The following is a 16,474-nucleotide window of genomic DNA, read 5'->3' as shown; positions in this document are numbered from 1 at the left end:
CAGTACTAAATTCCACAGTGACATGCACCAATCATTTAACATAATACATATACTTCTGTTTACACTAATGTATGCTGCTCATCAGTTTTCAGTATTCTTATGAGGCAACAACTGTGAAGTAATAGCAATGAAAATTAATTCTTACTATAATTTTTAATAGATGCCCTTTAAATAAACTTCTCTGTGATGCGCTTTAGCATTGATTAGGTTTCACATGCTGAAATTTTCCATCTCAGTATTCAAAGTTTTATTTGAAGAATAGTTTCAGAATTAACATCCAATAACAGTGAGAGTTAATTATACTTTTAATTTTTATAGTGTTTCATTTATTTCTCAACATTTCTACAATTACCTTATCACTTAGAAAAGACAGTTGCACAATTGAGCAAAATGTAGAAAGCATAATTTTAGCTCATGTTTACTATAATCTGAACTATAAACATTATGATTAATGTTTGAGTTAAGAAATTCCAGCCCATTATATGGGATTGTACTGCATTTTTCTCATTAGAGTAAGTCTATAACTCTTAAGATGTCCCCAGAAAACATGTAACTGCTTAATTCCATCTAAAAATTACAATACTTTATTCCACTTAAAACTTGAGATATCCACCTGTAAAAATATTCGAAATATTTTTTCAAAAATATTTTAGAACTAGAAATTATGGTGATGTCTTGGTGAAAAATTGAGAATGGTTGCTTATACTTTGATTTCAAATGAAATATATGACAATTATAAATGAAAACTTGACATAAGATGCATTAAAATATGTGTTCTGATCTTTGTGGAAGTTAACAAAATATAGTAATTTTGTATTCTTGTTTTATTAAGAAGCTCCTCAACTACTGTATCAGCAGATGTTGTTTCTTTTTAGGAGCACTTCATTGATGTAATAAAGAACCAAGAATTCCTGCTGCTTCCAGCTAATGAAATATCAAAACTTCTGTGTAGCGATGACATTAATGTGCCCGATGAAGAAACAATTTTCCATGCTCTTATGCAGTGGGTAGGTCATGATGCTCAGGCTAGGCAACGAGATCTGGCGAAGCTGCTTTCTTATATTAGACTGCCATTACTCTCACCACAGGTATGGAACTTTATCATGATAATGTAAATTAGATTTCTAAATGACCAGTAGGCAGCAAACCAATAATTATTTGACATTTTTTTCAAAGACTATATAATAATGTCGTATAGAGAATTCACTTCATAGAAAACGAGTCTTCAATTACGGGTATTAATAATGGAAAAAAAGAAATGCAGCTTAAAAGAGTAACCTACAGATGATCCCCAACATTGTTATATCCATTAGTTTCAGTTTCCTTTCTTACTAAATAGCATTATAACAGGCAAAGAAAATGACTAGGGCTCCTTTTCTATTTCTACTCACCTTCTAAGCAAAGTGGTAATAATCAACATAACTAGCGGCTTTGTAGGGGCTTTAGGAGGAGTCAGATCCTGGATAATACCTATGAACATGGGCAATTATCTCCTGTAATTGAAAGCCAGCTCCTGTGCTTTCAGTTGCACTCATTATAATGGATTTCTCATTGTAAATACTGAACTAAAGGATTATAACAAAGATTATTCTAAAAATAAATGTCCTTCAGGATGATTCAAGATTGGCTCATTTATTGTTCAATTGCAACATTTGTGTTAACCACATTTTATCTATGTTGGAAACTGATCAATAATCAATATGATATATATAATACAGAATAATATGTTGTTAATACAGATTTTGTATTTATTGAATCAGCTAAAATACTCAAATTCATTAACTTTGGAAAATGGGGGTCTTGTAAGATTAATGCAAAATTAATAAATTTTATAACACTTTCCCCCAATTAAATGTTAACATTGAAACAAATGCTATCAAATTAAAATTTCTCTTTTAATTTTCATCTCTTAGTTACTTATATGTATGTGGATATAAATGTTATTGTAAATCCAAACAATAGGACAAATTTGCTTTCTAAAGTGGCTATTACTCCAATTGTAATTGAGTGAAAAATACTTGCCTGACACTATTTTTTATTTTTTTAATTTTCATACAAAACCAAGGCTCACCTTATCAAATTATCTCCATATCTTCATGTGCATCTACTGTAATTTGTTGGTAGTTTACTGACACCTTCCAGGTCCTCCTCCTGTCTTTCTTTTATTTTCAAAAATATACATGACATGAAAGTAGAAGGAACACACACACATAAAAACACATGTATATAACTAAATACTAGATTCTGTATATTAGTGGGAACAGTGATGGTTGTCTTAATGACTAGTTTCTTAGACTAAGAATGATCTTAAGCTTCCTTCATTATCTAGCAAATGGTATTATCTAGTCCCTCTTTACTGATTAGTGAAACACCATTTTCTTGTATCCAGTATCTGTTGATGAGATTCCAGGTTTATTCCATCTGGAGGATTTTGTGAATTGTATTGCAATGATTATGGGTAAGCAGGTAACTGTCTACATAGAATGCTGAGTTAGGTTTCTTTATACATATACCTAGAATGGTATAGATTGATTATATAGTTGCTCTTATTCTAGATATTTGAGGAAACTTCATGCTAATTTCCTTTGTTCACTTTACTTTTGCAAAAGCAGTGTACAAGGGTTTCTTTCCACATCTCCCACATATGTCATTTATTAAATTTGTAATTTTAATTTAAAAAAATTCTTACAGGTATATATTGATGATGTCCATTCAGATGGGAGTGAGAAGGAATGGCAGTATTGTCTTATTTTGTGTTCCCTTGATGGCTAAGAATATTGACAGTTCTTTTCATATGTTTGTCGGCCATGTGTGGTTTATAGTTTGACAATTTTCTGGTTTTTTTTTTTCAATTCATTGTCCTTTTACTGGGTGGATAAATTGTGTATTTGGTATTTCAAGTTCTGAGGTTTTGTGGATACTAGATATTAACCATTGTTAAATGTACAGTTGGCAAATTGTATCTTGTATTCTGTAGATGTTTTGCACTTGTTTTCTGTGAAGATTTTTTATTTATTTTACATAATCTTCAATTAATGTTGCTGTTTATTGAGTCTTTGGACTTTTTTTCAGATCTTTTCCCTCTATTTCTTAGTTTCAGCTGTTCTGTTTAGGTCCTTGATCCATTTAGAATTGATTAGTGTAAGATAAGAGGTAGAAATTTAGACAGGCTTTTATGTGTATCTGTATCTGAATTCCCTCCATTCATGTTCTGAGGAGAAAAATCTTTGCTACTTAGAGGTTTATCAAAAGTTATGCTCTAGGAGAGTAGTTTATCCTCAGTATTCTATGCTGTCCAATTTGAATAGGCTCTCTCTCTCTCTCTTTCTCTCCCTCTCTCTCTCTCTCTCTCTCTCTCTCTCTGTGTGTGTGTGTGTGTGTGTGTGCTATAATTGTATTCATTTTTGTATAAGAATCATGTTTATTTCATTAAATGGTTCTGTACTACTATTTGAAATTGAATATTATGATGCCTTAGCATTCTTCTTGCTTAATATTTCATTGGTTATTTGTGGTATTTTGTGTTTCCATATGAGGTTTTGGATTCTTCACTCAATCTGTGACTAACACTACTGTAGTTTTGTTAGTCACAATATTGAATCTGTACCTTGCTTTCATTAATGTAGCCTTCCTTTCTTCTCTTTAGAGTTTTCTTGGTAGAACACTTTGGCCTCTTTAAGGAGGATTATTCCTGGGCAGTTTACTTTTTCAGCTGTTATGAATGGAACTTTTTTTCTTGTTTTCCTCAACACAATTGCTATTGCTATACATAAAATCTAATAATCTTGATATATCAATTTTTATATTGCTACTTTTCTAACGTTTATCACATCTGAGTTCTATAGTCAACTCTTTAATTACATATATAACAATATTATTAGCATTTACAAATAATGGCAATTTTCTTCTATATGAATCATATTTTTGTCTTATTGATTTGGTTAATAATTCTAACAGTTCATTGACTAGAAATGGGAAAAGTGGCTATTCTTGTCTTCCTGCTTTTGAAGAAAATGCTTTTCAGGTTCTTACCATTTAATAACTGCCTTACTTTCACAGTCTTCTGCCTGTTCCATTGATGCACATGTGTGCGCATGTTTGTGTTCATTCACAACATTATGTGCTAGTACAATGCTTATTTTGTAATACTATATGAGCTTCAATATCATAATTTAAGCAAACTATGAGTTTTCCTTTTACATTCTTTATTATATTGATGTGTGTTCCTTCTAATAACAGTTTTTCAGGGCTTTTTAGCCTGAAGTGTTGTTGAAGTTCACTAAAGCCTTTTTTATTTATATCTAATAAAACCATTTCATGTCTATTAATTTAAGATTTTACATTTGGTGTACCTTCCTCACATTCTTAAAATGAAACCCATTTGATCATGTTGTATGACTATTTTATCATACTATTCAAATATTTTAGCAAATAGGTTTTCATTTTTTATTAGATATTTTCTTTATTTACATTTCAAATGTTATCCCCTTTCCTGGTTTCCTCTCTAAAACCCCCCTATCCTCCCTCCCCCTGCTCACCAATCCACCCAATACTGCTTCCCTGTCCTGGCATGCCCCTACACTGGGACATCAAGCCTTCTCAAGACAAAGGTCCTCTCCACCCTCTGATGTCCAACAAGGCCATCATCTACTACATTTGCAGCTGGAGCCATGAGTTCCACTATGTGTTTCCTTTGGTTGGTGGTTTATTCCCTGGGAGCTCTGGCAGGGAGGAGGGGTATTGGTTGATTCATCTTGTTGTTCCTCCGTGGGGCTGCAAACCCCCTCAGTTCCTTGAGTCCTTTCTCTAGCTCCTCCATTGTGGACCCTGTGCCCAGCCCATTGGTTGGCTGTGAGCATCCACTTCTGTATTTGTCAGGCACTGGCAGAGCCTCTTGGGAGATGCAATATCAGGCTCCTGTCAGCAATCATTTTATTTAGTGCCTATGTCCATTGAGGAAGCTGATTTCAAATTTTCTGGCATAACATTTGCTTGTTTGTATCCTTATATGATTTTAGGTTGAGGATAATGCTAGTTTATTTTAGTATGGTTTCAATAGAATTCTATCTCCTTTTGCTTTATTGGATGATATGAGTCATATTTATGTTGTTTCTCCTTTTAAAATCTTGTAGAATTCAGCAGTGAATCTTGTCCTTTTCTTTGTTGGAATAGTTTGATAAGGCTTGACTCTTTTAGCTTACTATTATACTATTATCAACACTTTTTATATCACATGAATTTAATTATAGCTTAGGAATTTATACCTTGCCATAGACTTCCAAGAAGTTTTTGAATATGCATTTGAAAATATTCTCTAATGAATCTCTGGATTTAATCTTTCCCTGTTGTAATGTTTCATTTTTTAATCTATAGTCTTTGTAAATTTAGCCCTTTTATTTGATTATTTCGTTGATTCTTTATAATGTTCATTTAGTGTCCGTTCCACTATATTCACCAATGATTTTTGTTATCTGTTTATGTCTCTTGCCTTTGAGTTTGTTTTGTTAGTAATGATTTATGGTGTTGAAGTGCCTTGTTAAACTGTTTATATTTTCTGCTTTTTAAATGATAGCATTAATATCCTTTTAGAACTGATTGTGATATCAGTTAGGTTCTAATAAGCTTTTTCTATAAATTAAACCAAGAAATTCAAAATGTTCTTTAATAATCTATTCATACATAATGCCACTTGCCTTCTTGAGCCTATTGTATGTCCAAAAAACAATACAATAGTAATACCTAAAAGATAAATACTCAACTATACCTATAATGTTGCTCTAAAGATTCTAAATAAAAAACAGCTGAAATTCAGAATTTGTGGAAATGTGATATTTGTGTGGATATAAAAATCTTAGAAATTTATTAGATTCTCAAACACAATGCTATATACGATGCCCTCAGAGCAGCAGCGTGATATTGTCTATAAACTTTTTAAAATCTAAGCTTAGTCCCTACTCTGACCATGCAAATCACTATCTATCATCGGGATCAGTAATATATGTCTTAACACATGGATCCGATATGTTTAGGTATGAAAACCTGAGAAGCAATCATTTATCCAATGCTCTTAAACTTACAGTTCTTTGTGTAGATTTTTGTATTTTTCAGCAGGCATTAGTTTAAACTTCTCTGTATTAGAAACATAAAATTCTTGTTCTCTCAACTCTATTGCTTAGTGCTTAAAATATATTTCAGTTGAAAATGTCCTGATGTTGTTAATGATAGGCAATGAAATGACCATGTAGGATTTCTAAAACAAGTTAATATGTTCTAAACACCACAGAAACAAAACTATGAAGATGATAAATTTATAAAGCATTTTTTTAGGGAAAAGTTGTATAGCTTAATCTTCTAACCTATTTCAAATATTATGTTAAAGAAATACCTACAGTTCTGTCAGGTAAATCAAAATAGTGATTCACTGGAGATTACAAGTTGAAAGGAAGCAGAACTGAAATTAATCACAAAAAGAAGAAAATGTCAGAAAAATCTTATGAGAGGAGATTAATAATTTCACTCCAGCAAACTTGCTTGTATTTCCTTTGATATACTATGACAGATGGATCTATAACTCCAACATCAAATTAATAGAATATAATATATGTCAACATTATGAAATATGTTCAAGAGTTTTCTCCAGTTCATCTTGAGAGCAATATTTTACATATACTTCATCAGTTATTTAGGAACATATCAACCACTTTTGCTGGTCTTTAATAGTTTCATATGTACATTAACTCACTTTTAAAATCATATGCTTTCAAATTATTGCTCTCATATAATAACAAAAATACAGTATTCCTACAGAAATAGTCCCTACAGAGCATGTTTCCATGATATCTCAGATAGTACAAATACAAACAAAATTAATGAACTTATTGCATTAGTCATGAGCGGCAAATGGAGATACCTAGTTTTTAGGGATATAGCTAATCTATTTGATTACTTTTGCAATTTTTTATAAGTGTCTTTTTCATATGTAGTGCTTCATATAATAGAAATATATCATTTACTTTCTGATGTATGTATATATATATGTCATGCACCATTACTTTCCAGTTGCTTGCAGATCTAGAAAACAGTTCATTCTTCAGTGGTAATCTGGAATGTCAGAAGCTACTAATGGAAGCTATGAAGTATCATCTCTTGCCTGAGAGAAGGTCCATGTTGCAAAGCCCTCGTACAAAGCCTAGAAAATCAACTGTGGGGGCACTTTATGCTGTGGGAGGTATGGATGCTGCTAAAGGTAAAAGCAACACATTCATTAGTTGGGAAAATGTCTCCATTTGAAAAAGAAGAGATGTTTCTAGCAGCCTCCACGTTATAAGGATGCTATTAAATCCTTTTTATGTAAGTGTATCTGAAGCTGTCTCTCATAATTAGGGTAATTTGTGTGATTTTGTGATCTTGTTTTCCTTATTATTTCTTGGATGATAATCTTTTAATTAGGACTGATATAACTGCTAATAGTGATTTTACTTTATGAACTGTGCTTAGTCTAGTTTTGAACATTCAGTTTTCCCTAGCAAATCTTTTCACAAAAAATATTTACATTTATTTATTTATTTATTTATTTATTTATTTATATATTTAAATTGAAAAAGATAAGTGCATTCAAATATATTTTGACACAAATGGAATAGTGGTCTCTAGATACTCCTCTCAACTCTTCTATATATACCTAAAGATTAACTTCAAAAATATTGAATGAAGTGCTGAAAGCAAGATTATCACTTCAAATTTGCAATAAAAGCTTGATTTTGCTTAAGTAATAAGTCCATGAAATGAAAGGAGCAGATTCTGCAGGCATTATCCTTGTCCTCTCTGAACATGTTTTATCTATAGCCTTTCCCATTTGCATGTGGGGTTTCATTCCTGCCATGTGTTTTGCTAATAGAAGGAAGGAAAGACATAATTTTTTGTTGTGTTATTTTATATGCAAGGGTACTTTTTTCCCTGTATATCTATGAACCATTGCATTTTGGGAATCCATGAGTGCACTCTCAAGGAGACTAGAAGAGTCATTAGGTTTCATTGAACTGAAGTTACAGATGGTTTTGAGCCAACGTGTGGGTGCTGGAATTAGAACCTAGGTTCTGTAGAAGGGTAGCCAGTGCTCCTGCTAACCAAATCATCACTCCAAACTAAAACAAAGATTTTATAAGTAAAACTTAATTGTAAAGAATGTAGACCATACATAGAGACCATGATACTGACAAATCAAAAGCTGAAATTGTATTTGATAAATTGACAAAATGAACTATAAACTAAAGGATTATCCATATAAAAATCCATTATTTTGGTTGGAAATTGGAATAGAAAACAGGAAATATGCTAATTAATTACAAAACTTTTTTTCATTTAATGAATTTTCTATTGCTCTAAAAGTCTAAGTCTGGGAAATCTAAAAATTAGAAATTTATAAAAATAGGAATGGAAATCTATTGTAGACCATACATAGAGACAATGATATTGATAAATCAAAAGCTGAAATTGTATTTGATAAATTGACAAAATGAACTACAAACTGAAAGTTTATCCATATAAAAATCCATTATTTTGGTTGGAAATTGGAATAGAAAACATAAAATATGCTAATTAATTACAAAACTTTTTTTCGTTTAATGAATTTTCTATTGCTCTAAAAGTCTAAATCTGGGAAATCTAAAAATTAGAAATTTATAAAAATAGAAATGGAAGTCTAACATGGTAGAAAATGGAAGGAAAAAAGTGAAAATGCCAAAAAGCATATAGACAAGCAACTTTGATTTTTTATTAGTGGCACTCACTTTAATTTCATTAAGACACTTTAAACATGAATATAGTAGGGTAATTAAGACACTTTAAACATGAATATAGTAGGGTTTATTATTGTTTTCCCTTCTATTATATTTTCTTTTTTTTATTATCTTTTCTTTTTGTTATTTCCTTTTCTTAAAAATCCTGTCTGAATTTTGCTTGGTAATCACCTGTCCTCATGATAACTAATGAAGTCTTGTCAGAGCAGAATTAATCCATTTGTGGGGATAATAATTTATTATTTTATCAGTTCTTCTAATTCAAACACCTTTACACATTCATTGCCATATTATAGACTAATTTGTCAATATGCAAACTCTAGAAGTTGGGTAGTGGTGATGCACATCTTTCATCCTAGCACTGAGAGGCAGAGGCAGGCAGATCTCTGAGTTTGAGACCACCCTGATGTACAGAGTGATCTCTAGGACAGCCAGGGCTACACAGAGAAACCCTACCTACAATCAAACAAACAAACAAACAAACACAGAACTCTACAAAATATATTTAAAGTTTAACACCTCTGAAAATGAGATTGTAAATGGAATTATTTCTGAAATTGTGGATCTTCTTCATATAGCAAGTGTTCTTCAGAAGACTGTTCAAATATCCCAAAATAGAATGGATAATTTTGATATATTTCTATAATAGTATGGATGGAATGAAAACTAATACTATTAAAGGAAAAATATACAAGAGTCACACACAAAAAATAAACAAATAAGGGGGGACATTTTTTCTCTTTCAGCAATAAATAAAAAGTGTGAAGGCTTTTTCCTACTTGTAACAATAAAAAGATGAAAGCTATTCTATGTAAAGATGTTTGGAAGACCATGTGATCAATTCTCCTAATAAAGTATAAGGACTAATAATGAAAATAAGGGGGAGGGCTTTTTCTGACTTTTAGAAATAGAAAGGCAGAAGCTTTTTTCCCCTCTAAGCAATAAAGAGATTTTGTTTTCAAAAGAAAGAAAGAAAGAAAGAAAGAAAGAAAGAAAGAAAGAAAGAAAGAAAGAAAGAAAAAGAAAGAAAATAACAAACACTATGTGATACCATAATTAATTTAAGTTTGACCATTTATCTTTTATTGTTTTTATTGTTTTATTTTTCATTTTTAGTTTAGTTTTTACTTTCATAGCCTAGGTGGACCTTAAAGGCCATGGCAGTCATTGTCATCATCCCAAGCTCAATCATGAGCTTCATTGTAGTGAATACAATATAATATTAACAGTCTCGTGGTACTTATATTAAAAGCTACAGGTAATAAATGCAAAACAGAAATGCAATTGTCATTGATTGTATTATTTTTTTTATTTCTGTGCTGAGAATCAATTCAGGATTTTACACATGCTAGGCTAATTCACCATTTTTGAGCTATAATTCAGGTTTGAGTTTGTGATATCTATAAAGACACAATATGCAATATAGAAACATTTTTAAGTATTGAGGGTTTGTTCATTTTATTTATTGATTGTATGTGTGAGCACATGTGCCACAGTGTGCATGCGGAGACAATTTACAGGCATCAGTTTTCTCCTTGCCATCAAATGGCAGGCATCAGGCTTAGCTGCCAGCAACTTTACCTCCTGAACCATTTCTCTGGTACAGTATAGAAACTTTTTATGTAATTGCTTCTTGTTTGTCCTTTTCAAGAATATCTTGTTTATTTTAAACTTAGATGAAGTTTTTTTTTAAATGGTTATAAGTATATCCGGCTACATCTCTGATTCTGAAAATGAGCAAAATAGGAAATTTTTACAAGTGAACTCTATTATCAAAGTTCAGTTTTGGAAGCAGTTAAGCCTTTCATTTTGAAGGTCTTTGATGGTGATAGATAGGGACACCATAAAAATCTCTATGGAAAGTTGCAGACTAGAAGAATAATAAGATCTCAGAGTTGTGAGTACCTTTTGAAAACACTCCATAAGTTTGACCACAGTACTGATTGACAGCTTCCATAACTTCAACTTTGGGCATTTTAAAATTAGATAATCTTGAAATACTATTGAATGAATTCTTTTTGAAAGTATATGTCCTTTTATCTCTATTGCCACTATTCTAGAAGGGATAGTAGCAAAACTCTCCCTACGATTTGTGGCTTCATTTTTTTTTTTTTAAAAAAACAGTGTGAGCACTTAAGAACAACAATAAAACAGGAAGGAATCAGATACAAAATCTAAGTATGCACAAAATATGTAAAGGGTAGCATTTGCTTATATAAATAAGTATTATAGTGTTAAGGCATTTATCAGTACAGTTTTTCACAGTACTATATGAGTATTTCCTTATAATATATTGTTTCAGTTACCATTAAAAGGTGAATATTTGACATTTTACCTATGAATTTCTAAAAGTTCAGTGCTTTGTTATTGAATGTAAGTTCTGTATCATGTGATAAATACAGAACTACTTAATTTAATGGATATCACACAAATATATGAAGCTAACTTTAATGACTAGAATGTGTCACAAAAGAAGTATTAGAAAGCTGTAATAAAGATGCAAGTCAAAGTTCAAAATTTGAAAAATTAGCTTATCAGTGAGGGTGAGTAAAGGAACTGAGAGTAAACTATAAGTTACTTAAACTTATAGTTTAAGTAACTTAATTAGTAGTCAATGCCTTCGAAAAGTAATCTTACAGAAAGCAGATAGCTAAATACTTCAGATGTCCATGATAGCGATTTTTTTGTAATAGCTAATTAATATAGTCTTGTTTAATTTCTTAACCTATTACCTATCCATTACTCTATTTTCTTAATAACTAGCACAGTTGAATTTTGAATTCTAATTTTAACTATGATAATTTTCACTAATTGAAACAAAAATAAGCAAATTAGAAGAATAAAGATTTGAGAAAGTTGAACTAATTAAACAGAAACATAATTATATTCACAGAAAACTGGATGTGAAACCATATATGAATTTGTATCTATTCCTTATAGATGTATCATCCAAATATGATTACTACAAAAAGATGACCTAAACAAAAATAACTTAGCAATCGATACAATATATGTTCTGTTGAAGTTTTTCCTTCAAGTGACCCTAGACTTATAATTGTCAGTGACAATATTGAAAATATTAACTTTATTTTCATTGTAATAACAAATTATTTTTCCCACAAATCTACCAGTAAAGAACACATGGAAAGTGGTTTTCTTATCTATGTGAGTGATTTTATACAGTTAGGATAAGATTCCCCAAAATATCAATTCACTGGCTTCAGTAAACTATTGCAGTGACTACTAATTCAACCAACTCTCGGGTTGTTTTGGTTTTTTGTTTTTTTTTTTTCCCATTAGAAACCTAATCATTGTGAAAAATCAGCCTTTGAATAAATGACAAAAGGCATTGTCTACAGAAGGGAAAAATCCATTACAGTAATAGTACAAATTTACTTTTCTTTTTGAAAGGATTTGAAACAATTCTAGCAAATGAATGCTCACGCTCAACCTATCCTTCCCTCCACCCTCCACCCCTGGTTAAAAATAGACTTTATTTTATTTCATTTTATTTTGCTTTTATATTGGATATTTTCTTTATTTACAGTTCAAATGTTATCACCTTTCCAGGTTTCCCTTCCTCCCAGAAACATCCTATCCCATCCTCCCTCCCCCTGCTTCTATGAGGGTGTTCCTCCACCCATCCACCAACTCCCACCTTCCTGCTCTCAATTCCCCTACACTGGGCATCTATCAAGCCTTCATAGGACCAAGGACCTCTCCTCCCATTGATACAAGACATCCTCTGCTACATATACAGATGGAACCTTGGGTCCCTCCATGTGTACTCCTTTGTTGATGGTTTAGTTGCTGGGAGCTCTGGGGGGTCTGGTTGGTTGATGTTGTTGTTCTTCCTGTTGGCCTACAAACACCTTCAGTTCCTTCAGTCCTTTCTTTGAGTCCTCTATTAGATACCCTGTGCTCAAATTTACTTGTACAGGTGAAAGTATATACTACTTTACTAAATTGACATTTCAGAAGTATAAATAAAACTTTCATCAATGAGGTAATTCCTCAGAATTGTATACATTTAGCCACAATTCTTCACATGGAACATTTTGAGAAACATGGTTTAAAAGAAGTTTAATTCTTGATTACTTAGTCATCTACCTAAAATTTAATTCACACACACACACCTATATTCATACAAGGAATAAATCAGTACATTGTAGAATAACACAGAAGTAAAGAATATTATTATAATTTAAAATCTAAAGATAGGGCCTGGAGAGATGGCTCAGCATTTAAAACTACTGACTCCTCTTCCAGAATCCCGCGTTCAATTTCCAACAACCACATGGTGGCTCATAACCATCAGATACCCTTTTCCGGTGAGTCTGAAGAAAGTGACAGTACACTCACATACATAACATAAATAAATCTTTTAAAAATTTTAAAGATATATAAATATGCAATAACAGAATCCAATATATGGACCTTTTCATTATAAATATGATGTTGGACACCTGTGTTACTACCACCAGTAATATAACCACAAGTTTATTCTATTTTGTTTTATATTTAACATTAGCATAATAATCATATTTTGGTGGCATAAGCCACATAAATAAAACTATTTCCTTCTCAATCTTCCCAGAAGCATCACTCCTTGTCTTATGTCTCAATTAGTGCTATCATCTGAGCTAGTTAACTTAATTTAAGCTCTCTTTCCTGGTGCTATGATGCAAATTAGAACACAAAATATGAAACAAGCTAATTCTGAAGTTTAAGGTGGTTTCATCATTGCTAATTATATTTTTAACAGGCACCACTACAATTGAGAAGTATGACCTCCGAACCAACAGTTGGATCCATATTGGCACTATGAGTGGTCGTAGACTTCAGTTTGGAGTGGCAGTTGTTGATAATAAACTTTACGTTGTGGGAGGAAGAGATGGCTTAAAAACTTTGAATACTGTAGAATGTTTCAATCCGGTTACTAAAACCTGGGTTGTAATGCCTCCTATGTCCACACATAGGCATGGGCTAGGTAAGATATTTAATGCTATATAATTTCTGAAAAAAAATATACAGGAAAACTTTTAAAATTAGATCTAGCTGCACTTTATGAGGGGTTATTTAAAGTCACATTGGCTTCAAAGTTCTGGGGAGGTTAAGCATACCTGAAATGTGCATGGAAATCTTTAACAATATATTTTAATTCAATGTTCCTTCTACCAACCCAAAAGGGGTCCATTTCAGAGAAGACAAAAAAGACAAAAATTTTCAGAAGGAACATTTTATGCAAAATATAAAAAGCAATTGAATACTTTATCCAAACTCAGTTCAGAGTGTAAAATTTTTGACAATGGGAAAGCATTTTAAGTTTTAATTGGAAAATTAGGCATGCCACAACAAGCAAATTTGCATTTATTGAAAGACTTAAGGTAGAGGTCTAAGCATAATCATGTTTATGATTAGCACTTTTTGTTGACCAGAGCTCTAAAATATAATTAAGGCAGAGGTTTCTAAGCAGTTTAATAATTAGTACAAGCAGGACGTGGTAGCACATGCCTTTAATCCCCGCACTCAGGAGGCAGAAGCAGGCAGATTTCTGAGTTGGAGGCCAGCCTGGTCTACAGACTGAGTTCCAGGACAGCCAGGGCTACATAGAGAAACACTGTCTCGAAAAACCAAATAATAATAATAATAATAATAATAATAATAATAATAATAATAATAATAAGTATGGTTGTGTAGAATAGTAGAGAACTTTAATTCTTCTGAATATCTGTCAAGGTATATAATTTTTATCCTATGTTCCATATGCTTTAAATATTATGGTATTTGAAAAATAAAGTACATGATACTTTCTTTTTACACAATAGATATTTTAGGTTTATTTTTTAAAATCATGTGTAGGCAAATGGGTTTGTGTATGGATTTATGAACATACAAATGGTGCCTTGGAGACCATAAGATGTCAGATCTCTTGCCGCTGGATTTACAGGCAGTTATAAGCTGCCAGTCATGAGTGCTAGAACTGAACTTATCTAGTCCTTGGCAATATTACCCCCACATTTAATCACTGAGTTATTTATCTATTAGCATAATAGACTTTAATCGGACGACTAAGTATCAGTTCCAGGACTGAAATTGTATCATTTGTCTTGATAAACTGTTTCTGCTAAATCATACACAATGTAGTGATTATCTGTTATATCAATTTAATTCTTACACATGAATGCTCTGTAGAGAAATAAAGGCAAGATTTTTAAAGTACAGTTTAACAGACATGAATAATTGCATATGTGAGACGGGCATACAAAACAAAATGAGAGTCGGATTAAGATGAAAGTGAAAGCAATGCCCAATACATGGAGTCCTTGAGAGGCAGGAAGAGGTCATTCTTAATTTCTATAAAATATTCCAGCTAAACCTCAAAAAATGAATCCTTATTGAATTATCTCAAGGAAATTATTTTAACCTTGTATTCAAATATGAATTGAGAAGTGATTCCACATTAAGCCTGAAAGTAGTGATTTATCTTAAGTATCCTGTCCCATATGTGTTTGCACTAATAAGGAGTGTTGAAATAATGCCAGAAAATGTTAGTTTCCACTTAATTCCTTTCCTGGTACTATCCTACTTCTGTTGATTTCAGTGATGGAAGAACGATAGCTCTTGATGATATATTAATCAGTGGAAGTTTTTTTATGATAACTTATTATCATAAATAAATGATTGGTCTTAACCAAATTTACCCTCATACAAGAATCAAAGCATTTACATATACAGAAAACTATTTCAAATACAAAATACAGAGGGTTTATTTTTGTTTTGTTTTTTGTGGTTTTTGTTTGTTTGTTTGTTTGTTTGTTTTGTTTTTTGGCAGACGGTTGTTTGTAAAGTGAAAATAAAGTTATTTCATGAGGTATGCGTAGGTGTGCCCTTATATTTATTATGTTACTCGTTAGGCGTAGCCACACTTGAAGGACCGATGTATGCTGTTGGAGGTCACGATGGATGGAGCTATCTAAACACTGTAGAAAGATGGGATCCTGATGGCCGTCAGTGGAATTATGTGGCCAGCATGTCAACTCCAAGAAGCACAGTTGGAGTTGTTGCATTAAACAATAGGTAAGTTTAAACACACAACTCTTTCTTCCCAGACCTTGGAGTAGAGAGTCTCTATGTCACGATCATCAATCAATAAACATTCTACATGCTCAGGGCATCCTTATTAGCAATTAGAAAAGTCATTTGGTGGAAATATTGCTTCATTATGAAGAAAAATAGTTGTCTAAAATAAATGCTTCATTAAATATATTCTTTCATTTTTATCTTTTTTATTGGTTATTTTATTTATATTTCTTTTTTTTTAATTAGGTATTTTCCTCAATTACATTTCCAATGCTATCCAAAAAGTCCCCAATACACTCTCCCCCCAGTCCTCCACTCACCCACCCCCACCCCTTGGCCCTGGCATTCCCCTGTACTGGGGCATATAAATTTGGCAAGTCAAATGGGCCTCTCTTTCCAGTGATGGCCGACTAGGCCATCTTATTTCTTTTTATGTTTAAATAATATATGATGTATAATTTTAATGAAAAATATTCTCAAGAAGATATATGGATATTTTCTTTTTTTTCAAATGTTATCCCCCTTCCTAGTTTCCCCTCCACAAACGCCCATCCTGTCCCCCATCTCCCTGGTTCTACGAGGATGCATCCCCA

The 16,474-nt window shown here is 32.0% G+C and overlaps 1 protein-coding gene across 2 annotated transcripts in view; it reads left to right on the top strand.

Annotated features, from left to right (window-relative positions):
* Klhl4 (kelch like family member 4) overlaps positions 1–16,474 on the top strand; it is a 97,876-nt gene that overhangs the window by 73,610 nt on the left and 7,792 nt on the right. Inside the window, exons 6-9 of one of the 2 annotated variants that reach the window (XM_021153114.3) lie at positions 876–1,088; positions 7,060–7,246; positions 13,564–13,788; positions 15,716–15,878. In XM_021153114.3, the coding sequence (XP_021008773.1) occupies positions 876–1,088; positions 7,060–7,246; positions 13,564–13,788; positions 15,716–15,878 (788 nt within the window). The remainder of the gene's footprint in view (positions 1–875; positions 1,089–7,059; positions 7,247–13,563; positions 13,789–15,715; positions 15,879–16,474) is intronic. The other variant, XM_021153115.3, reaches the window with a different exon arrangement.

The sequence above is a fragment of the Mus caroli genome, unplaced genomic scaffold (assembly GCF_978045245.1).
Source record: "Mus caroli unplaced genomic scaffold, Mus_caroli_1 scaffold_5, whole genome shotgun sequence".
Taxonomy (NCBI): domain Eukaryota; kingdom Metazoa; phylum Chordata; class Mammalia; order Rodentia; family Muridae; genus Mus; species Mus caroli.
Note: the sequence above shows the minus strand (reverse complement) of the source record. Positions and strands in the feature narration are given on the sequence as shown.